Source organism: Pleurodeles waltl, chromosome 10, assembly GCF_031143425.1.
Source record: "Pleurodeles waltl isolate 20211129_DDA chromosome 10, aPleWal1.hap1.20221129, whole genome shotgun sequence".
NCBI lineage: Eukaryota > Metazoa > Chordata > Amphibia > Caudata > Salamandridae > Pleurodeles > Pleurodeles waltl.
Window position 1 is genome coordinate 487,140,961 of NC_090449.1, and position 25,293 is coordinate 487,166,253.

A 25,293-nucleotide genomic window follows, 5' to 3' on the forward strand; every position below is an offset into this window, starting at 1 on the left:
AGCCAGGGAAATGTAGCAAAGCTGGCAGGAATTCTGGATACAATGTTGCAGAAGACTCTTCCTTGTTGATCTGCAACTTGTAGGTTCCTGGAGGGTTCAGTCGTGGTTCCGGAGGGCAGAAGTTGAAGCAGAGGTTGCAGAGGAGTGCTGCTGGAATCTTGCAAGCCAAATTTGAGGCCCCACCCCAGAGGAAGACCCTATACAGCCCAACGAGAGGGCTTGGTCGCCTAACCACTTATCAGAGGGTGCCTCGGACATCACCTGCCTGGCATGGCCACTCAGATGCTCCCAGAGTTCCCTGCCAACCTTGGAATCAAGATGGCAGAACCCAGGGACCCTCTGGAGGAGCTCTGGGCACCACCCCTGGAGTTGTGATGGACAGGGGAGTGGTCACTCCCCTTTCCATTGTTCAGTTTCGCGTGAGAACAGGGACTGGGTGCCCCTGAAATGGTGTGGACTGGTTTATGCACGGAGGGCACCAAATGTGCCCTTCAAAGCAAACCAGTGGCTTAGGGAGGCAACCCCTCCCAAGCCAGTCACACCTATTTCCAAAGGGAGAGGGTGTTACCTCCCTCTCTCAAAGGAAATACTTTTGTTCTGCCTTCCTGGGCTTGATCAGATCACGCGGCAGAAACCTGTCTGAGGAGTGGCAGCAGCTGGGCTGCCAGAAAACCCTGTAAGACTGGTGGTAACAATGCTGGTTGTTCTCTAAGGAGCCCCTGGAGTGCATGGACTCATACTTTCAATACTTGCAACAGTATTGGGGTATGATTCCAACAGGTTTGATACCAAACATGCCCAGATTCGGAGTTACAATTATGTAGATGGACATAAGTAATGACCTATGTCCAGTACACATATAAAATGGGGTCCCGCACTCAAAGTCCAGTAACACGGTGCTGGAGTTTGTGGGGGCACCTCTGCTAGTGCAGGGGTGCCCTCACACACAGGTACCTGCTCCCTGCCCTCTGGGCTGAGAGGGCCTACCATAGGGGTGATTTAGTGACCTGGTGCAGTGACCTGCAGTGAAACCGGGCGCGTGCATCCGGTTCACGCAGACTGCAATGGCAGGCCTGCAGAACCCTTTGCATGGGCTCCCTATGGGTGGCAGAATAACTGCTGCAGCCCATAGGAATCCCCTGGAACCCCAATGCTCTTGGTACCTAGGTACCATATACTAGGAACTTATATGGGGGGGGCGGTATGCCAATTGTGGGAAGTAAAGGTTACTAGCAACAAGATGTAGAGGAGAGCGCATAATCACTGGGGTCCTGGTTAGCAGGATCCCAATGAACACAGTCAAGCACACTGATAACATGCAGAAAATGGGGGTAACCATGCCAAGAAAGAGGGCACTTTCCTATAGTGTAGTTGGCAGTTGGGGTCTGTGTATTACTCCTAAATGGAGGCACAGGATAGGGAGCTTAGGTGTCCCTAGATGGGCCTTCACAGGCAGGATGCGATTGTGGAGCTGGACCCAGCCCCACTCTTACACTTGAACAGGCTATGTCCTGTATCCATACAAAGGACTGCATACTCCCTGTAGTTAGTCTGGGGCGGGGCAAAGAAGGCAGGGCACCTGTGCACTTAAGTCTTTCCTCTAGAAGCTTCTCCCACTTCAAAGGCAGAACTGGGTATAAATATTGGACCTCAGCCACTAACTCTTCAGTACACTTCAGGACCTGTAGATACTGTACCAGGAAGATGAACTGCTTAGCTGCTGAAGGGAATGCCACTCTGCTGGACAGCTGCTCTGAAGGACTGCTGCCCTCTTGCCTGGGTGAGAAGGACGGGACCTCCATCTGTTGAGTCTAGGACCCAGAGTGGCTCCAAAGGCTAGTTGGCTGGCCTCCTGACTTGAGCCTCAAGGCAGAAGGCTCCAAAAACCGCAACTCCAGCACCTGAACTCAGCTATCTGGGAGTCTACCCTGCCAAGTGGTGACACAGAAGTCTGGACCCTTGGAAATGGAGTTACGATTCTCTGTCAGTATTTGTGGACCCAGCGGAACAAATGGATCTCTACTGCTGTGTGGCGCAGCTCAGAGCAGAACTGACACATTGCCGCCACTGGCTTGGCTCTCCTCTGTTGCAAAGACCTCCATTGAAGCCCACCATCTCATCAGAACCACCACTGCGCCATGCACCCTCAGCACAGGCCCTTGCATCCCTCGATGGCAGCTTCAACAATGTCACCAGACTCCGCATTGCAGCTTCTAGGAACTGACGCCTGGGCCAGGCTGTGCAAAAAATCCTCAGCGTTGGACTTCGTATCACAAGCCCTCTTTGATGGGATCCTTGCATCTCAGCATCTTGCAATCAAAGCATTGCTTTGGCTGCACAACTTATCTTTGCCGTGGACCCTTGCAACGCTCTACAAACCAGGTTTAAGGTGCTTTGTGCAGCTGGGCTAAGTGAGTGCCTTTAGGTGGCTCATGCACCCCGGTTGGCCTGAACTTGAGGTGGTCCAAGTCCTACGCAACGAGATACCCACAGTTGAAGCTTTGTGCTCTTGGGTGCTATTTTCCCTGAAATATTTAGAATAGCTTATCTCCAGTTCTACTCATAAGTGTTTTTTTTCATTTTGGTCTGGTTTTATTTATTAAAAATGTGGTGTGGGATCCTTTTTGTGTGGTGTTTTCACTTTATTACTGATAGAAGTGTTGCACAACTACTTTACGCAATGCTTCTTAACTAAGCCTGACTGCTCTGTGCCAGGCTACCAGAGGGTTAAGCACAGGTTAATTTAGGGTTGACTTGTCTCTCACCCCGACAAGGATTGTGGTTGCAGCTTGACCAGGGCTCACACCCCAGTCAACCAACAACTCAATCTCTTGCAGTACCCTTACAGAAAAAAAGTTAGCCTTGCCTTTTCTTAAGTGCAATAAATATCAAATAGTGTCTTCCTGCAACTTCTGAATCTGCAGGACCTGTGGGTCTATTACCCCTACCGCATCAAATCAAGGGGAGGGAGGGAAGAGTCTGTTGCTGCTCTCCCACATTCTTGCTCTAGGCCAGTTCTGGACATGATGCTGAAGGCACAATGACAGAAGGGGTGTGGTCAGCTGGAGTGAAGTACTCAAAAACTGAGTGGCCTAAAACATTTGGGTTTCTAAAAGGGCACCTTGTGAATCATTGTCCTATATGGGTACTGTGATGGCCATCTAGAGCCCTTTTTTGTATCAAGAGAGGTTGGTGGGGCAGGGCGGGACAATGAAAGAAAACCAAACCCACTGCACACCATCAATCAATGCGGAACTACAGCAGGGGCAGCAGCGCTTTACATTGCAGAGCAGTCCGATTCCATCTGGTGACAGAGGAAGTTTATAGAAGGCCTTGAAATGTAAGCGACCCTCCTCAGTGACTATCCTTATTCCAAACAGTACATTTTGCAACCACCAGACACAAAATAATTTTTGTGGCACACTTGAGACCTGCCAAAACGATTGGCAGGAGTTTCCCTTGACCATTATTTATCTCGGTAGGGTTTTTGGGGCACTGATCTTGGAGATAATTTCAAGATCAGTGATGAACCTAGAATTCCAGGGACGAATACCTGTTAAGAAAATATTTGTAAGATAACTTGACCTTTAATTGTAGAAGGCTCACTGTAAAGACCACTGAGAAAAGCTTGCTAAAGGCCACACAGAAAACTTGGATGATTAGGCTAAAGATGGGCTTTTTGAAAAAATGTCAGTAGAGATGCGATATAATTGCTTAATACTGTTGAATTACAAGTGTGCATAATGAGGTGAGCGCTAATCACTTACAGCTTAGAATAATTTGTGCATTATCAAGTTGAATGTGACTGTCTACAATGGGAGTTAATGTTTGTATGAGTTTTCACAGGCCTTCTGGCCTAACCTTCCACCACAGAGGTGCCATTTTGTTTTCATTGTGCTCTAGTGGTTGGAGCCTGCTCAATGTCAGAGAGGTCTTTTGAGCATTAAAAGAGGGCCATGGCACAGATGTGCAGTGGATGAATTGCCTGGTAATTGCATGTTTGAACAGCTACATTTTTTTATACCTTTTAATTGTTCGAGGAAATCTGTTAAAAGGGTTTGGAGGAGAGGTGAATGGCATTTTTAACTTTATTTTCAGCAGGAACATTTGTCTTTTACACATTTTGAGAACTTTTCACCACAGAGGTGCCATTTTGTTTTAGTGGTGTTCTAGTGGTTGTAGCCTGCTCAACATCAGAGCAATCTCTTGGGGATAAAAGCAGGACCATGACACAAACGTGCAGCAGACGTGCGCAGTGGGCATGCTGATGGGGTGCCAAAGGCTACCCTGTCTACACCTGTCCGTGCCCAGATCACCTTCTGCGCCAGCCAAGCTGCTGTGACCTGGCCGAACTTCCCTTTTCAGGTCTTTTCCAGGGAAGAAATGATTGTAATACACAAATCAAATGTAATTTGGATTTTGGTGACGGCCATATGTACACCCGTACAGCCTGTAAATCCACTCTTGATGCCCATGCTTCTAGTCAGCACACGTCACATACATCTATAATTAACACCAATACCTTGAATAATAGTGTATTTAACTATGCTGCTTCTATGGCTGTTTCTTTTTCAACTTCTCATCAATTATCGATTCTTCCCCAAACATGCCTTAACTATCTATAACTTACTTCTTGAAGATAAGTGTGACTTTATGTTCCTAAAGTGGGAGGTGAAATTGTTGTAAGTAAAATAGATCTAATTTTACATATTCTACTTCATAAATCAGTGTAATTAGAAATAATGAAGAGCAGATCTTTACAATGAAACTGCCTCCATATTTCTCTCTATTAAGTGCTCCAATTTATAGACCTCCAGATTGCAATACTGGTTCCCTACAATAGTTTGCTAATGTAATTGGACAATATCTCTTTATCATTCTAAATTCATGGTACCAGGTAATTTTAACTTGCATATAAATTATCGGAATTGTACTGCAGCCAATTAATTTAAGGCATTATTAGAAGGTGTCAATTTAAAATTAGAGTCTGGCTCTACTCATACAGCTGACCACACGTGGGATCTTATTTTTTCCACCCTTCTCAATTTTCAAGTTAAAGCTGCTCTTAAAATTGTTTGGTCTGCCTATTTTTGGTTTCTTTACTAGACTGACAAATCAAAGATTTCAGGAAGTGACACAAAAACTCTCAAGAGCCTGGCACAAAATCTTTATAATTCGAATGGTTGAGGTCTTTCACTCTATTCCCCTAAGAGGAAAAAAGTTTTTGTGAATTATTAGAGCTAAAATGGAGAAGATCATATGAAGAGGATGCAAAACTGAACTATAAGGATATCTTAAAGACGTTTTGCAAATCTATAAGCAAGACACACAGTGAATACATCTCACATCAAATTTCATCCGCTTCTAATATGCCCTGTAACCTTTTAGTATTATCGGTTCTTTTCTATCTCCCACTGTCTCGAAAATAAAATCACTCCTTCATCCAAACTATGTGACAATCTTTCTGACTTCTTTTATAAGAAAGCAAACAATATTTGCTCAATTCTCAGGACAAGGTGCAACTGTTAGCCTCTATGCCTCAAGCTCTCCCTCTGGACCTTTGTTATTCACATTTACACCTTTGTATCTTGAGGATTTACCTAAAGATGTACCTAAAGAAACTGCCAACTGTAAATCTGGATCCTCTCTTGACCAATGCCCCCGCTATCATCTTAAATCTAGTATCCAGATCTGTCAATCCTATATTAAATAATGTAATGAAAATTTCCTTAGAGTTGGCTACGGTTGCCAGGAGCTGGAAACAAGCACTTCTGCTTCCAATATTAAAAAAGCCAAAAGCTGACCCAAACACCATGTGATTTTAGACTAATTTCACTTTTGCCAGCTGTTTCAATGATGCTAGAGAAAATAATTAACAGCAAGCAACTAACCCATTTTTGGAATCCAACCATCTCATGCATGACTCTCGATCCAGATTTCGTCCGAATTTTAGTATTGAATCTGCTCTGTTAGAAGTCACAGAATTTATTAAAGACAATCTTGACTAGTACTTCTGGGCTATGGTGGCCCTACTCAACCTGTTACCTGCATTTCATGTGGTCTCTCATTCAGTTCAGGTCACGCCTTGGCTTGGTTGAAATCTTTCCTTGAAGATAGAACTCTGGCATTTACTTTCTGACACTTACATCTATTGCAAAGTCTCTTTGTTATGGAGTCCCACAGCAAATAACTATTGAGTCCTACCCTCTTTAATTTATATTTGGTGTCTTTGGCTAGCCTCATTGAATCTTGGAGCTTATGAGTGATCTCATATGCTGATGACACTCAACTCTGCCTGTCTTTTCAGAAGAACAACAAGAATGCATTGACTTTGTTCAAGCAGTGTTTGAAAGAAGTGGTTGAGTAAATGGACAATAATTGTCTCAAATGAAATTCTGAAAAAACTAAAAATATTGTTGGGGGGGGGGGGAGGGAGAAAGTCAGCTCCAGTTTCCAGCAGATGGTGGCCAGATGAGCTTGTTTCCTCCCCCAGTCTCACCTTATCAGTAAGAATTTTAGGTATCAAATATGATATTGATCTTTCTTTGAACCTCAAAGTCAGGCCATTTTTTTTCTTTACATTGCTAAACTCAAGTCTTGCATTTAGTCCAAGAATACCATTTAGAGACCATTGTCCATACTATTGTAACTTCCAGACTTGATTATGGCAATATAATATAATAATAATGTAGCTTTATTTCGGCTGAAAGCCATAAAAGCAATACACAAACCAAATAAATGCATACTGTTCATAAAAAGCATATTTAAAATACATAAAACATGGTTAAAATCAAAGTCCATAATATCACTAAGTAGGTAGGGCCTCACAGGCAGTTTCTCTGATGAGTCCATCACTGTCTGATATCATCCTCAGACTCCAATAGAGCACAATTCCAGCCAGCAGTCACGGTAAAAGGTTATGAACCACCCAAGTGCAAAACCCCCTAGATGTCTCGGACCAAGCACTTTGCAAATATCTGATTACAGCAAACACAACCTTTTCACTGGAGTCACTTGTCAATATACAAAGTGATTCCCTGTGAGTCCTTACACCAAAAAGCCTGCATAGTGGGATGATCAACTTCCTCCTAGGTGTTAAATAACTTGGGCAGAAGAATACAAAGTGGGCGAGGGTCTCGAATTGCATCTGACAGTAATAATAAAAACTAGACACATAGCTGGCTTTGTTCCAACCCATAGTAAAAGAGTTCAGTGGCAAGATCCCCCATCTAAAATTAATAAAAAGGCTTTTAGACTGGGCCGGTTGTATATTATCCATGTAGTGCTCAAACGCTGGTGAGCATTTGTGATTTAAAAATCGGTACGTTCTGCTGCCTGATATCTGGCTAAGCCATGCCTCAATCAAAACCGCCTCCCAATAACATCGCTTTATACGCAACATCACATCTCTTGTTATAGTCTGGGGAGATCGCCATACCTCCTCCATTTTGATCCAGTGACACAGATCTCTAATGTGTTGAAACCAGGGTATTAATACCACAATGTAAAGTATTAATAACTCAGATACGGCTGCTCGATAAGGAACCAGATACTCAGAGGACCAGAGGTGCACCCATTATATGAGTGGTCTCAAGGCAATTACTTTGTGCATCTGGTTAAGTGCCAAATCGAATATAAGGGGAATAAGTGGTGGGCTAGCTGGTAAATAAAGCAAGAACGTAAGAAAGTATTTTCTACCAAAGTCAATTTCTGAGAGTTACAATACCCCCAAAGTTCGGCACCATAAGTTGCAGCTGTCGCTGCAGCAGCTTTATATACCATAATAGCTGGTGAAATTTGCCCTCCCATGGAATTTTTCATTTTCCTTCTGATCGCCACTGACCACTGCTGAAGGGAAACAGCACTCTTCTCGATTTACGTCGACCATGAGAGATTATCAGATAATCAAGCTGGCTAACCTGTTCAATAGGTACACCCCCAATACTAATGTTCCGTCTAAATTTCTTATGTGGATTTAAGGCCATAAACTTAATTTTATCTGAATTAATCTCAAGCCCCCTCATCTCGCAAAACATTGTAAATGCATCTAGTTCATTCTGGAGTCCCATTGGAGTTCTTGATATCAATAAAGTATTGTCTGCAAACATGAGGGTTGGAACAGGTACTCACGTTAGCTTGGAAGCATGACTGCACCAAGTTAGTTGATCTACTGCACCATTAATATAGAGGCTAAACAGGATGGGGGGCAAAACACACACCTATCTAACCCCTCTAGCAATAGAAATTGAGGATGTAAGATCGCCTCCCTGGGTCCACCTGACCCTTGCATAGGTTCCCTCGTGAAGATATTTCATCAGCCTTAAAAGTTTGCGGTCTAGGTAGTTAGTGGGAGCACCTAAAGTTAATGTTTTGCATTTTATGTTCTCACACATGGCAAACAGGTCTACTGCTGGGAATCCCAACTCTAGAAGTACTGTTGAAGCACTTGGGTGTTGACTGCCCATTTGTATCTTTGTTTACAGATCCTGCTGAGCAGGTACATAAAATCATTGTCCACTCTAGAGAGGTGTCCCACTAGACAGAGGACATGATAAAGAATGGCCCATTGCCAAATTGTCTGCATTAGCTTGGACAACTGTGGTAAGAGCATGGCCGCAGGTTTCTGAATGGCATACATTGTAGTAATGTTATCAGTGGGAATGAGCACTGATTTTCTGCTAATGAGGTTGCCAACTTCTTGCAGCACCAACGGAATTATCAGCAATTCCAAAACGGTAATGTGAACTGATGGTTGCTCCCCACTCCTTGAGCGAAGTGTCACTGTTGATGGTAAATTGTAGCAGAGGCTCCAGGTTCAACAGGTCCAGTAATAAATTCTTGTTCTGCCACTGCAGTTGGTGCTGGGCTCCATCAATAATGGATCTTCCCACTGCTCAGTAACCAATGACCATTTTCTTGCAAGTACATCTTGAAGAGGGAGCACATGCAATTGGATTTTTGGGAGTAGCAAAACGCAAAATACTATCACCACCAAAAGTATCATTCTTATCCTCACTGTCAGAGAACACAATATCTGTTAAGGAGAATGCAGCCTTTGAAATGTTATCACCCTTTTGTTGCTGTGGCAGGTTTTTCCTGTGACTGTTACTGAGATGGTTCCCAAAAACAAATGCCTATGTTGGGGACAAATGTAAGAGTTTTTTGGCATATACCTCTTGGTAGGGAGAAAGGAGACTGCTTCCAGTTGCCCAGGTATGGAAAGAGATGAATTACTACACTGAAGATTCTGTGCTACCCCTGTCAGACTTCTGATAAATACCTGAGGAGCTGTTGTGACTAAGGGATAGGACTGTGACTTAATAATGAACTCGACTTACCACAAACCTGAGGTGCTGATGGGAAGCTCAGTGAAGATAGAGAGGCAGGCATACTTGAGGCAGAGGATTTTGAGTAGTGTCAAATGCAAAACAATGCAAAGATGTGTTGGCTAGTTGTGATCTTGCAGTGCTCCGAATGTATCGACTGAGTGGTTGTAGATTAACTGTAATATTCCATCATTTTTATGTATTAGAAAGTATAGAAAATAGTTTCAATATTCTCACTGATGCAGAGGGAAAGGGTCTGTTTTTTCTTTAACTAATATTTGCACTTGAGAGTTCTAGATGGTCTTGGCTGATTCTATGGCAACATGGTGAAATATTCCATGGTGTGGAATTCCATACAGTAGCATTGGGTGATGATGGAAAGCACCCAGTGATACAAGGTTATAGCCTTCCAGGCCTGGTACAAAGGGCTTTGGAAACAGGTTGCAGATTTTGCTGTATCTCATGTTTGTTCTCAAGGAAAGCCCAACTTTGGAGACCAGTTCTGTAATGCCTCCATGGCTTTTGCCTTATCCTTTTTTATTTTTTCCAACATGGTTTCGACTTGTGGCCTAAAGAGGTGTTTACCATCAAATGGAAACAACTAAAGTGCTGTCAACAACAGCAACAGAAACTTACCAGCCAGCTGAAGGGCTTGGTGACCAGAATCAATCTCAATTTCCTACATTGCACTTGCACCACAAAAAACCTGAAGGAGCTGCACTGGCTCCTCATTTATGAATGAGTACAATTCAAACTCATCACAACACACTTTTAAGGCACTACATAACACTGGCTCAGCATACCTCAACAATCGGTCTGCATTCATAAACCTTCCAGAAACTCCACTTGTCGAAACTCCTGCTTGCACAAATCCCACGCATATGGAAAATCAGGTGCGGCAGTCGAGCCTTCTCTTAAATTGCTCCCAAAGTGTGTAACGACCTGCTGCTACACACAAGAGCCTCCTCCTCACTTCTTAAATTCTGCAAGAAGCTAAAGATCTAGCTCTATGAGGTGTCCCACTGTGCCCTAGGTGTGCCTAGATTCACAAAGCTCAGCACCAGGATACAATCCCTGGGCATAGTGCACTCTACAAATCTGGATTGCATAACAAATTCTTCAGAATAGAACCTGGACACTATAAACTAGACTGGGCAGTAAAATAAGGTTGCAGGTAATAATTTGTCTGGATGCAGTATTAGCAGCATCTAAGGTAACCCTAATGTGTGTGTTTGATATTGTCTTTTCTATATGTGTCATAAGGCTGCTTAGCCATCTACTGCACCTCCTTCCACTGTTATCAGTCATATCTTCTACCGTTAGGGGAGGCTGACTGAGTTTGCAATACATCATTGCTCAGCTGGCTCAGCACAGCTCAGACTTCAGTTGCATTGATTTTCCCGCTCTCCTTCTCAGGAGAAGGGTGTCTCGTCTCCTATGCCCTGCATGTTAGATGATATGAATTGTATAGCACAATCATTACCGAAGAGGGTATCCAGGAGCTTGGGCAGGTGTGTAGATTTGTTGTAACTAAGGTGATTATACGAAGAGCCAAGTCATCTGCTTCTTGCAAAACTCATGAATTGAGGAGGATGCTCTGATCTATAGAGTGGGGGTTGTTTCATGGCTTGGGTGAGAGGTAGGAGAATAAGTGGCCTCCAGTGTCGATTTTGCAGATGCAGGAAATGTGTGCACGAGAGGCTGTGGCAAAGCATAGGTGTCTGGTGGGTTGGGGAAAGGTGTTCAGGTATTCTGTTCCTAAGGTGCAATGTGATGTCTGTTCGGTGTGGGAGGTCGAGTATGAGTGTGGAAGTGGTGTTCTGGTTATTCAGTTACACTGCTACTTAACTCCTTTTTGGAGTCAGGATCCTTCCCACTTGAATGAAAGAAAGCTGGCATCCTCGCTTTGCTGAAAAAGCCCACCAGGGATCCTAAAGAGGTGAAGAACTATCGCCCCATCTCTCGTCTTACCCTGTCCTTCCCTTCATATGCCAAAAATATATGAATGTCACCTTGTCGAAGGAGATAGAAGGGAACCAAGTGTTCTATACAGCACAATTTGGCTACCAACCAAGTGAGGAATATACTGGATAGCGGTGGGAAGGCAGCCACTATTTTAATAGATCTGTTGGCAGCTTTTGATACTATTGATCATGAGACTCTTATAGCACGGCTAGCAGAAACTGTAATAGGTCGGCTCTACCTTTTGAGCTGCTTCGCTCTTTTCTGTCACAGAGAGAACAATTTACAGCTATGGGAAAATTAGGTCAAAATCATTTACCCTTCCCTGCGGAGTCCCGCAGGGCTCATCTCTGAGCCCTACTCTTTTTAATATTTAGGTGGCTCCTTTGACTAAACTAATTTGTTTCTTTGGCTTTTCCCCCATGCCATATGCCGATGATAAACAGCGTTTTGTTTCCATTGCTAATGACACGGAGACAGCTTTAAGTTTAAGGTTTCAGAAATGTATGGGGGCTAATTTGCAATGGATGAGTTTAAACAACTTGATAATTAATTTAACAAAAATAGGAGTACTTTTGTTTGGGAAGAATTCGCTCTCAAGGAATCAGGCTTGATAGCCACAATCTTTGGCCCTCCTTCCGACTCCAGTATCTACCATAAAAAAATCTGGATATCATGTTTGATGCCAGTTTGTCCCTTAATGCACAAATAAACAAACTAGCGTCTTTCTGCTTCTATTTACCTCATAAGATCAGGAAGATCATGGTTTATATTGCATCTGAGCTCCAGTAAACAGTGGTCATGGCTTTTATTTTGTTTACACTGGACTATTGCAATGTCCTTTATTTGGGGGTCCATGAGTACTCTGAATAAATTGCAAAGCCTTCAGAATGCAGCAGCAAGACTTTCAAAAAAAGATACTCAAATTATAGTCTGTGTCTGTTTCCAAAACATTAAAAGAGCTACATTGGCTGCCTCTGAGGAGAAGGGTCAAGTTCAAGCCCCTTTGTCTCATTCATAAAACTCCATATGGAGCTGATCCTGAATTTTATAAGGAAAATCTCATTTGATAATCCCCCAGCAGATGTTTAAGATCTTCCAATGCCATGTTGATCAAGGTGTGTAAATTTAGGAAACCTAAGTCGACATGGCATTCCCCTCAGAGTGCCATGCCCACCTCACACTGCCTGTCGCATAGGTAAGTCACCCCTCTAGGAGTCCTTACAGCCCTAAAGCAGGGTGCACTATACCACAGGTGAGAGCATATGTGCATGAGCACTATGCCCCTACAGTGTTTAAGCAAAACCTTAGACACTGTAAGTGCAGGGTAGCCATAAAGAGTATATGGTCTGGGAGTGTGTCAAACACGAACTCCACAGTTCCATTATGGCTACACTGAAATCTGGGAAGTTTGGTATCAAACTTCTCAGCACAATAAATGCACACTGATTCCATTGTGGAATTATTTGTAAAATGCACCCAGAGAACCTTTTAGAGATACCCCCTGAATACCAGTCCGACTCCTAGTGTTAGGCTGACCAGTTTCAGCCAGCCTGCCACAACCAGACGAGTTTCTGGCCACAAGGGGAGAGTGCCTTTGCCACTCTGTGGCTGGGAACCGAGTCTGTATTGGGTGGAGGTGCTTCTCACCTCCCCCTGCAGGAACTGTAACACCTGGCGGTGAGCTAGTGGAAATGCCCACCTCTCTGGCCACTGCCCCCACTTTTGGCGGCAAGGCAGGAGAGGATAATGAGAAAAACAAGGAGGAGTCACCCACCAGGCAGGACAGCCCCTAAGGTGACCTGAGCTGAGGTGACCCCCTCCCTTTAGAAATCCTCCATCTTGAGATTGGATGATTCCCCCAAAAGGATTAGGGATGTACCCCCCTCCCCTCAGGGAGGAGGCACAAAGAGGGTGGAGCCACCCTTGAGGACAGTAGTCATTGGCTACTGCCCTCCTGACCTAAACACACCCCTAAAATCAGCATTTAGGGGCAACCCAGAACCCATGAAATCAGATTCCTGCAACCTACACAAAGAAGAAGGACTGCTGACCTGAAAGCCCTTCAGAGACGACGGAGACGACAACTGACTTGGCCCCAGCACTACCGGTCTGTCTCCAGACTCAAAGAACCTGCACAGCGACGCATCAGACAGGGACCAGCGACCTCTGAGGACTCAGAGGACTGCCCTGAAACTGAACGACCAAGAAACTCCCGAGAACAGCGGCACTGTTCACCAACAACATCTTTGCAACAAAGAAGCAACTTTTAGAGAACTCACTCTTCCCGCCGGATGCGTGAGACTTCACACGCTGCACCCGACGCCCCCAGCTTGAGCGTCAGAGAACCAACACTACAGAGAGGACTCCCAGGTGACTGTGACCTCGTGAGTAACCCGAGTCAACCCCCCTGCACCCCACAGCGACGCCTGCAGAGACAATCCAGAGGCCCCCTGACTGCGACTGCCTGGTAACAAAGAGCCCGACGCCTGGACCAAGCACTGCAACCGCAGCCCCCAGGACCGAAAGGAACCAACCTCCAGTGCAGGAGTGACCAGCAGGTGGCCCTCCTCCTAGCCCAGTCAGTGGCTGACCCGAGAAGCCCCTCTTTGCCCTGCCTGCATCGCCTAAGTGACCCCCAGGTCCTTCCATTGCTTTATATAGCAAACCCGACGCCAACTTTGCACACTGCACCCGGCCGCCCCTGTGCCGCTGAGGGTGTGTTTTCTGTGCCTGTTTGTGTCCCCCCCACCAGTGCTCTACAAAACCCCCTGGTCTGCTCCACGAGGACATAGGTACTTACCTGCCTGCAGACCGGAACCCCTGTTCTCCATAGGCACCTATGTGTTTTGGGCCCTCTTTTGACCTCTGCACCTGACCGGCCCTGTGTTGCTGGTGCAGTGACTTTGTGGTTGCCTTGAATCCCCAACGGTGGGCTGCCTATGCCCAGGAAACTAAACTTGTAAGTGCTTTACTTACCTCAGAAACTTAAACATACTTACCTTACCCAGGAACTGTTGATTTTTTCAGTGTCCACTTTTAAAATAGCTTATTGCCATTTTAACTTATACTGTGTGTACTGGTGCTTTCATTCAAAGTTCCTTACTTACCTGTGTGGAGTACCTTGCATTTTATGTATTTACTTCAAATCTTGAATCTTGTGGTTCTAAAATAAATTAAGAAAATATATTTTTCTATATAAAAACTATTGTCCTGGAGTTAAGTCTTTGAGTGTGTGTTCCTCATTTATTGGCTGTGTGTGTACAACAAATGCTTAACACTACCCTCTGATAAGCCTACTGCTCGACCACACTACCACAAAAATAGAGCATTAGAATTATCTAATTTGTCACTATCAATCTTTAAGGGGAACCCTTGGACTCTGTGCACACTATCTCTCACTTTGAGATAGTATATACAGAGCCAACTTTCTACAGTCAGCCAATGAGGGAAGGCAGCAGTCCCAACTTTGTCACAGAGTGGGATGGGGGTCAGTGAGACTTCTGACCCCACCCAACTCTGTGACAAGGTGTCACTGGTTGACACTCGCCCTGGGTGCTTCAGGGCTTAAACCTGAAGCGCCCAGGTCGAAGTCAATGAGTGATGCTTCTCCTCGTCACGGAGGAGAAGGGCCTTGAGGCGCCTTTGCTGGGCTGAGGAGGTCACGCCATAGGAGCTGTGACCTCCTCAGCCCAGCAAAGTTCAGCTCAGGCAGCCAGGAGTCTGCGTAAAATGCACATGTCTTGCTCCTGGCTGCCTGAGCTGAACATGAAGAGTGTGTCTGGCTGATCTATGCTCAGCCTGACAGGCAATCTTCATGATGGGCAAAAGGTGGGAGGGTGTGGACCTTCCGCCCTAAAGGACGGCCAAGGCTGCTTTGCACTTATTCTCCACCCTAGGTTTGAACACTGACACGTTCACTGGGTCCTCGTAGTAATTTAACCATGCTGTTTAGCATTGGCAAACACTGTCTGGCCCACTTGATCTTCGAGAACTTCTTGATGAGGAAGTCCTCATCTTGTGGTGGCAGCTACTGTTAATACATATCTTTGGTGCAGTGTCCAAAGTACAGGAGTGCACCAGCAAAAAAATTAACTAATTCCTACGTGGCACCCCACCTTTGAAGACAGCCCCCAAAATAGGCATTTCCTCCTGCAAAAAGGGAAATCAGTCCATCTGCTCATCGTTTTTTTTTTTTAAATAACAAAAGTCTTGTCAGGATTGATTTGTGTTCCTATAAAGTGAAATGTATGTAGCAAACTAACTTGCCATGCATTTTGTTACTTCTTGAGGTATTAATCCATCACAGATTTTTTAAAGCGTTTTGCCTTCAATCAAAAATACTTAGAATTACCTTATTCAGTGGAGAAGGTACGCTGGATCTAAAGGAAAAGATAAAAATAGCATTTTCATTACTTCTAAAATCATAAGACATGGTCAAAAATCACATGTACATTACAGATCACAAAAACTTTATATAATATCATTTGCTGGTCATTTTTTGAAAATGAAAAATGTTTCACTTCAACAATTAAACTTTCCTAATCATTTGTACAATGGAATATGAATTGTCTTGTGAAAATATATTAACAAATGCATAAAAAATCGAAATTACATCAAGACATTTAAGAAAATGTGCAATTAAACGTTTACATAATAAAAGTGCATTGTGTTTGTAAGAAATGTGTACACAGTAAAATTGTCAAAAAGTGAAAAAGGAACTTGCAAGTTAGTGAGAGCTGCCTTCTAAAAAATGCACAGCAGGTGACTGGCACGCAAGATGCAAACCAAGGAAAATTGGTGTTACACATTTGATAACTCAATTGGCGCTAGCCCCTGATAGAGATGGTCTGTTATGATTGAAAGAGAAATACTGGCGGTGAGAAATACCTTTGTGGGGTGCTTAGGATGGTCGCAGTTTAAAAGGTTATCTTTTTTATGATTGTGGCTTAAAATAACAATAGAAAAAACAAGATCTCAGTCATTTAAGAATTTGGTGGTGGGACAAGAGGATTCTCAAGAAAAAGGCAGTGGCTGGTTTGCGGTTGTGAAAAATAAAAAAGTGTCAAAAGTAAATAGAATTTAATTGAGATTCGAGACAAAGGCTAGACGGGTGAAAGGAGACAGAACACGCTGGTTTTCCATCTAGACAAGCAATGTTTGAATGTTCAGCGGCTTAAAATGAAATTGAGGGTGTTTATTAACAAAATTAGAGGAAACAAAACCACTTACAGACCTGTCCCTTTGGGTGCTTACCCACTTCGGTTTATGAATGTTACCTTGCTGGTTGGACTCCTAGGTTCCTCAACAAATACTAATGTTCCTCATAACCTTTAGAGTAAACATCAAAAACAACCCTGTACCCACCATTGCTACCACCATTTCACTAACCCCCGCTAGAAAGAAAGAGTTTACTCTTTCCCTTAGTTCTGTAACCGAACAGCCATGGAAGATAAAAGGTATAAAAAGACTGACAGCTGCTGGGTAAAGTGGGGGTGCGCATGGGAAGGTTATTAAAGCAATGCACAGAAAACGTCATTCCAAGGTACTTAGGTGTCCATCTCTTCAAGGTATATTAATCACTGGCATTACTCCCACAGCAGCTTCAGTGTTGAGGCTGGAGTTTACAGATGGCTTACATGAACAGATGTTATAGGTCTGCCAATCCATATTTTGTCATTAGCATTGGATTCAACATCCATACAGTAGTAACACATGAGCATGAGACAGCCATGGAGATTTTGAGCACTGAAATCTTTCTAATACAGACAGAAGTGTGTGAATATAATATAAAGGGAGCAGATTCATTTCCACAACATGCTCTTACGTTCGCTTTTATTGTATCACTACATAACATGTTAATACATTTACTATTATAGTTATTGAAGAAACTATCTAGATATAAACTTTTTACTAAGAGGCTGAACAAATCAATTTTGGCAAAGATTCCTTTGCGCTAAAGTCCTTGATAAATTAAACTGGTACTAACTCCAACTCAAGCTATGAGTTGTAGGAAATAGAGATGGAGACTGGCCATCGAATTTTAGCCAAAAAAAACACTTTAAAAAAACGCTAGGACCAACAGTAAAGAAAACATGTTGGAAATGAGGTAGGCCTCATTTGACATGAACAAGTGGCACAATGGAATGTTTGACTATTATATTTTCTATTATAAATGAATAAATTTAACTAGCATTTTTCCTTTAGTCACCACCATAGATATTAATATAAATGACCAAAGCAGTACTCACTCTTTAAGGTGCTCATATATTTAAGCAAGGACGTAAGGAAAGGTGTCACATGCGAGATGGCTCAGTGAGTTGTACATTTACTGTTGTCATCAGGTACTACCGAGTTAGCAAGCCCATGAATCACAGCAGCACTAAACCAGGATTTCATCTTTCTGATAAAGAAACTAAACATCATTTAATTGGAAACCAACACCTCTCCAGAGTGCTTCATGAGGGCAAAAATTGTAATCTCTGCTTGGTTAAAGAAATCGCAGCACTTAATTTCTCATCATGTGGGATCATTATCCTACTCTAGGAGTATACAATTTTAATATTTTTTTCAGTTTTATATTGTGCAAATGTGGTCAGGACATTATCAAGCTCTATAAGACACCAGGTCATGTCACTTTCTGTTTTTCAAAAAACGGGGGTATTAAGTAATTTGGCTACAATCACGACATGGTGAGAAGGCCTGCATTTACAAATGGTTGCACACTTCCAAAATCAGTGGTGCTGGAACAATTTTCAGAGTTCAGGTGCTGTCTGCCATCAATGTTATATCACTGAAGTCAAGGGGATTGGGAACAATCCAAGCTTCGCACAAAGAATAAGCATAGCAAATGAACCACCCCTATTTAGCAGTAGGCTGGCAAGGATGTAGTATCTATCAGGTGGTGCATTTTGGAGTACACTGTTGCAAACATATTACTAGAGCACGGTCAAGTAGCACATTGTAATTTGCAGACAACACATTTTCCACTGAAATGCCGACTAAACTGGCAAAGACAAAATTTTGACTGATGAAACTATACAGCACTCAAATGATAGCGTGTAAAACGAGTTTCAGCAAATATTTATAATTTGCACTTCACCAAAGTAAAGATGCTTTATACATGTAGATCATGTTAAAATCACTGTTTCAATCACACTTCAGAATTCAAAATGTGCCACAGAAATATTTGTACACTTCAATTATGGGTATTTAAGCGCTGTTGTGTGTTAGAAAAAATAAGATCCTACTGAGTTTCCTTTCCCAATCCCTTTCCACAGTTTGATTGTCTCATAGTTCACATTACAAAATCTCCCACTTTGTAATCCGTTAAAGTAAAGTATACATTAATAATGTCCCTTTCAAAAGAATAAGTAGCAGTTTATAAGAAGACAGCCTAGATAGACATTTGACCCCGTCTTTGAAAGCAGGGCAAATACATTACAATATAAAGATAGTTTAAAGGGATCTTTATTCCTCATTCACACTCTGAACTCCAGTATGGTTATGTTGGGGGTGCTGCAGCACACCCCTACTCCTACTTCGGGCACCTATGTCTACGATCATCAGTTCTTGCCACTAGACCACAATCTTCCGATAACCCATGGCTTGCCTATTTTTGTCACATGTTGTGTGGTTTGGGGCACCAACTTGGGGGTGTGGGGAGGGCTGAAAGATAGTGTTTGTGATACCATTCTTTTCATGTCTACTAGCAAGAGGGAAAACTTCACAATTATCCTGCAAGGTAAACTTCCCTTTACAGAACACTCAAAGAATATGGTATTGTATTGATAAATAAAGTTTACACTAATAACATGCTGACAAGGGAGACTTATTGGCACTATGTACAACCATACTTTTGAAGAACATTTTTGCAAGGAATCCTTGGGTATGTCATGATGGAGCCTCCATGGAAACTGCCATGCATTTTCATCTTTTTTTTTTTTCCGAAGACTTGTTTGCTCAATCACCATAATGTAATATGGCAAGGGCACAGTGGCAAACTTGTTCCCTCATTTACATGCCATCATGCCCCCACACGTGAGAGAAAGTAACCTTTGAAACCCTTAGGTGCAAAACCTGTTACTGCACATCCACATTACAAAAGGGGCTGCACAAGCATCTACAGTCCCTTCTACAATACTCAGAGCGCATACGTAATATGGTCTAAGATACATATTTTATAAAGTATAGAGTGGTTGAGGGAGGAGAAGCCCTATTTCACAATGTTCCCCCATGATTCTCCTACTCCAGCACAGTCCATCAATGAAGGAGGAGCATAGCACAATAAACAATTGTAGATCATACATAACTAGACCTTCATGTCTATGATCTCTGTCTACTGATTTAAATAAAATATCTAGTTTAAAATAAAATCCTGATAGTTCTGAAGTGCACCCGTTCCTCTTTCAGCCCAGGGCTTCCAGATCTGTTGGGAGTGGGTGTATCACTCCTTTGTAATAGGTCAGGCCACTACCTATTTAAGTGTGAGCAACTCCACCCTTCCTCCCAGGAAGACTCATCAGTATGCAGATGCAGTTGAGTGTGCTGTGTTTATGGCTGTCTGGATAGAATGCACAAAGGGAGCTGTCACCCAGCACAGACCAGACGTGGACTGGAGACAGGATCTAAGACACAGAGCAGTAAGAGCAGAGAAATTCCTACTTTCTAAAACTGACATTTCTAAAATAGTACTGGTAAATTTGACTTTGCAAGTAAAAAGGACTTATCACTACCATTCCAAAGATATGAAACATGACATAGCTACTCCTTTCTGATCAGGAATTACAGGAATTACAGCTTAAAAGTATATTAAGGAATTCCCAAAGCTAGCAAAGGAGCAGGCTTCACAATAGTGAAAAAACATACTGGGAGTTTTTCCACTACCAGGACATGTAAATCTTAGAAGTACATGTTGTGCCTTTTAAATACACTGCACCCTGCCCTGTGGGCCTAGCTTAGGGGTGACTTATATGTAATAAAATGGGAGTTTACGGCTTGGCAAAGAGATTTAAATCCCAGATCAAGGTGGCAGTAAAACTGCACACACAGGCTTTGCAATGGCAGGCCTGAAACATGGTTAAGGGAATACTTATGTGGGTGGCACAATCAGTGCTGCAGGCCCACTAGTAGCATTTAATTTACAGGCCCTGGGCACATATAGCGCACTTTACTAGGGATTTATAGGTAAATTAAGCACGGCAATTGGGTAGGGGCCAATGTTACCATGTTTAGGGGAAAGAGCACAAGCACTTTGTGCACTTTACCACTGCTGACCAATGCTAGAGTCCTAACACCAGCAAAAAAAAAGAGGTCAGAAAAATGTCCTTTATATTCTTCAATATAAATTAGAGAAAGGAAAAGGGGTAGAGGGTCCATGTCCAAGGTCAGAATCCCGAACATAATTAGGCGGGGTCATTTCAACTACGAAACCCAGGGAGTCAGAGATTGTCTTACCCACCACTGACCAGAATCTTTTTAACTTGGGGCAGGCGGCAGACATGTGGACATCATCTGCCTCTAAGCTACAGCACAGTTTACACTCTGATGTTGAGCCGCTTCTCTTTATCTTTGTCAACCTGCCAGGGGTCCAAAACACTCTGTGAAGGGTAAAAAGGTGGTTCCTTCTTAATGCTGCTGATTTGACCATTGAGTATAATGTAGCAAAGGATACTTGCCATAACTGTTTCAGTTCCTGCCCGGCAGAAGTCCACTCCATTTCCTATAGAATGGTTGCGACACATTCTCTACTCTCGATAGAAGATGTTGATACCATCAAGAGACTTTCTCCCTCTTCTAAGAAAGTGGGGAAATTTGCTGCTTTTGATTTTTGGACGTGTTAATGTGATCAAGATGTCTATGCTCCCGAAGATTACTTTCTTATTTGATAATATGCCCTTACATTTTGATAAAGAAGTTATCCTAAAACTGCATGCGAAGACTACCTCATTTATTTGGCCCAGCAAAGGTATTCTCCTTTCCTGGAAAAATTTGAGGAGGAAGGTGGGTGTTGGGGGTTTGGCCCTTCTTGATCTACAGTTGTATTGTTGGTCTTATCAATTAAAGAATAATAGGATGCTCTTGTTGACTCCAGATGGCTCAATAACGGGGTCTTTGTCTATTTTTCAGGTGAATGGGTGGCTTAAAGGTCAGGGGCATCTTGGCCCTGGTTTTGCAGGTTTAATAATTCCTATTCATCAAAACTGTATATGCACTTCATCTGGAGGTGAGCCAGTAAACTTTTTAAGACCTTTCCTAAGACTAGAGATACTTCCCAAGTTTTTATTGATTTTGATGCACAGTTGTGTCTTAGCATTTTCCTGCATTTATTGCTGCGTCCACATTGTATTATCTTTGTACTGTGCCTTTGAAATATTTGTAATAAGCCTTAATGATTTTTCTTACATTTCTGAAATCCAATTCAAACTCCCCTATTGAGTCAGCTCAAACTGTATATTAAGATGCTGTTTGAATCTGGTCTCTAGTGACACACTGAATCACAGACTTTGAGGTTAACACGGTCACAGAATCACCCGATGTTTCTATGCACCACGTAATGCAGAATTTCTACGGTCCTGCGCACCCACAGTTGCGAACTCTGATTTCGTAGATTACAGGCTTTGCAACTGTAAAGGGCCCTGTTCATCAGACACGTCTATTCCACATAACGGTAAAAAGGGCTAATGTGGAATGAGCAGATTAAAAAAAATTAGCCCTCATGAAAACATAATTCCTCAAAATTACAAATGGAAATGTTTTGTGACGTTTATTTCTACAAAGGAAACCCGTTATTACTGTAATCATGTGCTAAACTATATTGAAGTGCAACATTACAATCTTTACCAAGAAAAGCTTCCATACAAATTAACCATCTTAAATAAAACAAAGTTCAGACGTAAGAAGAACGCACACCTAGTTTGACACTCCCGACCTCCAATCATTTTCTTGGCATTCTTGTCTGAATGTTTCTGAATTCGGACAACCGAGCACTCTCTAAGATCAAGACCGTCATAAGGACAAATTCCAAACCAGACGGTTTTCTTACCATGAAACGTATTCCTTGCATGCTCGTTTTATGTTTTTTACCTACTGGGTGGCTAAAAGATTGTTAATGACTAGATCAGTTAATTTTCAATTGACAATATCAACTAATTGCTCTATTTTTGATATTTTACTCATTTACGGACCCCGGGGTCCGTCTACTAACTTTGGCACTGCTTTAGCCGAATGTATCTCATCTCTTGTAATCATTCCAGAGAGTTTGTCTTCAGAGATTGCACCTTATCAATTGATGCTAGTGAAAAGTTCGACACTATCACACCAATAGGCTACCTTGGGTCCAAGCTAGCTGGCCCCTCATCCTGCACATAATGAAGGCTGTATGGGTGTTGACAACCCCCTGGCTCTGGATAGAAAACCTACAGGCTTATTCTTTATTCCTGGCACCTGCCCCATAGACATGGGTGCAATAAACGTTAACGTCCTCGAGCTAAAATTAGTTCTAGTAAGTTTTATTCTGCTTTCCAAAACCTCCACCCGAGATATCTAGATTAGATCAATCAATCAATCAATCAAGGATTTATAGAGCGCACTAATCACCTGTTAGGGTCTCAAGGCGCTGGGGGGGAGGGGGGTACTGGTCGTAGAGCCATGTCTAGATATTACCACTACATGCTTCAATATCTAGACTACATTTGCTCTTGATGTGATTGCTCTCTGAAAGCTTAAGCATTCTTGCAGAAAGAGTCCAACAGCACCTTGGCACTCAGTACTCCGAGGACATAGTCAACACCAAGACTTTGCAAGGCGCAAAATCAACAATGGAGATTAAATTTCAATTTATCATTAAAAAAATGCTTGATGGTAGAGCTGCCTAGTACAATTCTGCCTTCACTTCTGCAAAAAAATCTTCCTATAGACATCTTTAATATCACAAAAGATATTTTTTCATCCCCACTTACCCCTCTCTCTGCCTCCCTTTCTATCACCTTTTGTGAATCAATATGTTCTTACTTTGAGGAGAAAACACTGTATATCAATATTTTAATGAGGAGGAATCTGTGCTGGAGATGGTTAGGGAGGACACTTCCAAAACTCCAGAAACGTCTGCAACGTATTCAAAACGCCTCCGCCATCCACATCCTCGACATACCCCGCAACAGCCACATCTCCGCCCACCTGAGACACCTGCATTGGCTCCCCGTCAGCAAAAGGATCACCTTCTGACTTCTCACCCACGCACACAAAGCCCTCCACAACAAGGGACCAGAATATCTCAACCGACGCCTCAGCGTCTACGCCCCCACCCGTCTTCTCCGCTCCACCAGCCTCGCTGTCGCCGCCGCCCCTCGCATCTGCCGCTCCACAGCGGGTGGGCGGTCCTTTTCCTACCTGGCGGCCAAGACTTTCAACACCCTCCCCACTAGCCTCAGGACCACCCAGGACCACTCTGTATTTCGGATACTCCTCAAGACCTGGCTCTTCGAGCAGCAGTAACCCCTTCCCCCTAGCGCCTTGAGACCCGCACGGGTGAGTAGCGCGCTTTATAAATGTTAATGATTTGATTTGATTTGATTCCATGTCCGGTTTTCAACCTGCTCTTTCAGTTTCTTCCAATAGTGCTTGAAACATCTTTGGTACATGCCCATGCAATATACCCGGGGTGTCTTAATGACACCCTTATTCTCACACTGGAAACAATAGCACCACAGCTTACCTACTTATGCAATGCCTCTGGTAATTATGCTGCAGTGCCTCTTATTTGGAAAGAAGCTTTCGTAGGCCCTCTATTGAAAACGCATGTGGCCGTTGCTTTATTTTTAAGTAACAACCAACACATCTCTTTTCTCCACTTTGTCAAAAAACAGGGGAAAAAAAGGTTAACCTCTAACTTCCTTAACATTTTGGACACCATTCAGGCTGGATATCACCCCTTCTACAACACTGAGATGGCTTTACTAGTTGTCACGGATGACATTTGGATGACTTCAGGTAGGTGAGAGAGCCACACTACAGCTTTAGGGCCCTAGCAATACTTCAAATATTGTTTCCCACAACGCACTTTGCCAGCGGTTACACTCTATAGGCATTCAAGATGAGGCATTTGGTAACCATTCTTTTTGGAAGATCATTTGCAATCAGTCTTTCTGACTCAATTTCACTCTCGCCCTAAGCTTCTGGTGGTGAGGTAACACAGGGCTCCTTTCTGAGCATGACCCCTTTCAATATTTACCCACACCTCTGGCTGACCTGATACGTGGTTTTGGTTTCTCTCTTATGCAGCAACTGTCACACGTTGTCAACCGTAGCTTACTGGGTGGCAAAGCACTCACTCAAGTTGAATGGAGACAGAACCAAGATGTTAATGTTCGGAGGGGCCTCTCTTATATGCACCCCCCAGCCCCATAACGCCGATGGTAGACTTCTGAATGGGGCAGCACTTTCTCCCAAAGACTTTGGGAAGTATAAGTAATTACGAATTTCTCTCTGACCTTTGTGAAGTAAACTAAAGATATTACTATTTCTTGCTTTTATAACCCAAGTATGCTCCGCAAAACAGTATTATCATTAGTGCTGTTTAGCAATGGTCAAAGATCTTTTCCTATCGCATATTTAATACAGCAACTCTTTGTATACCAGCCTTCTGAAAAGACTCATACCATATCTCCAACTGATCTAAAACTTGGCAAGCAGGCTCTTATGCATCCATCCTTTACATTGATCCTCAACGCAGATCATTGAACTGGCTATTTGTGGAACAGTGCAATACTTTTAAGGCCACGTTTTCATAAAAAAATAAAATAAAAATAGCATTCAACACATTCCTGAGCATTGATACACTTTGTTCATTCCTCTTTGTTGTTAGTCCCCTTTGGGATGGGAATATTCATTGTGTGCAGTCACGTTCCCCTGCCCTGAATGCCCAATTCATCTGGTGCGTGAAGTTCTTTGCCTGTCCCTCGACATGACTGAGATCCGGGTGGGAGCAAAATGTTTACTCTCATTT

The 25,293-nt window shown here is 43.1% G+C and overlaps 1 protein-coding gene across 1 annotated transcript in view; it reads right to left on the reverse strand.

Moving 5' to 3' along the window:
- Window positions 1-25,293, reverse strand: part of LOC138261642 (clathrin coat assembly protein AP180-like) — a 349,054-nt gene that overhangs the window by 269,276 nt on the left and 54,485 nt on the right. The window contains exon 2 of the mRNA XM_069210792.1: window positions 15,643-15,670. Coding sequence (XP_069066893.1) covers window positions 15,643-15,670 — 28 coding nt within the window. The remainder of the gene's footprint in view (window positions 1-15,642; window positions 15,671-25,293) is intronic.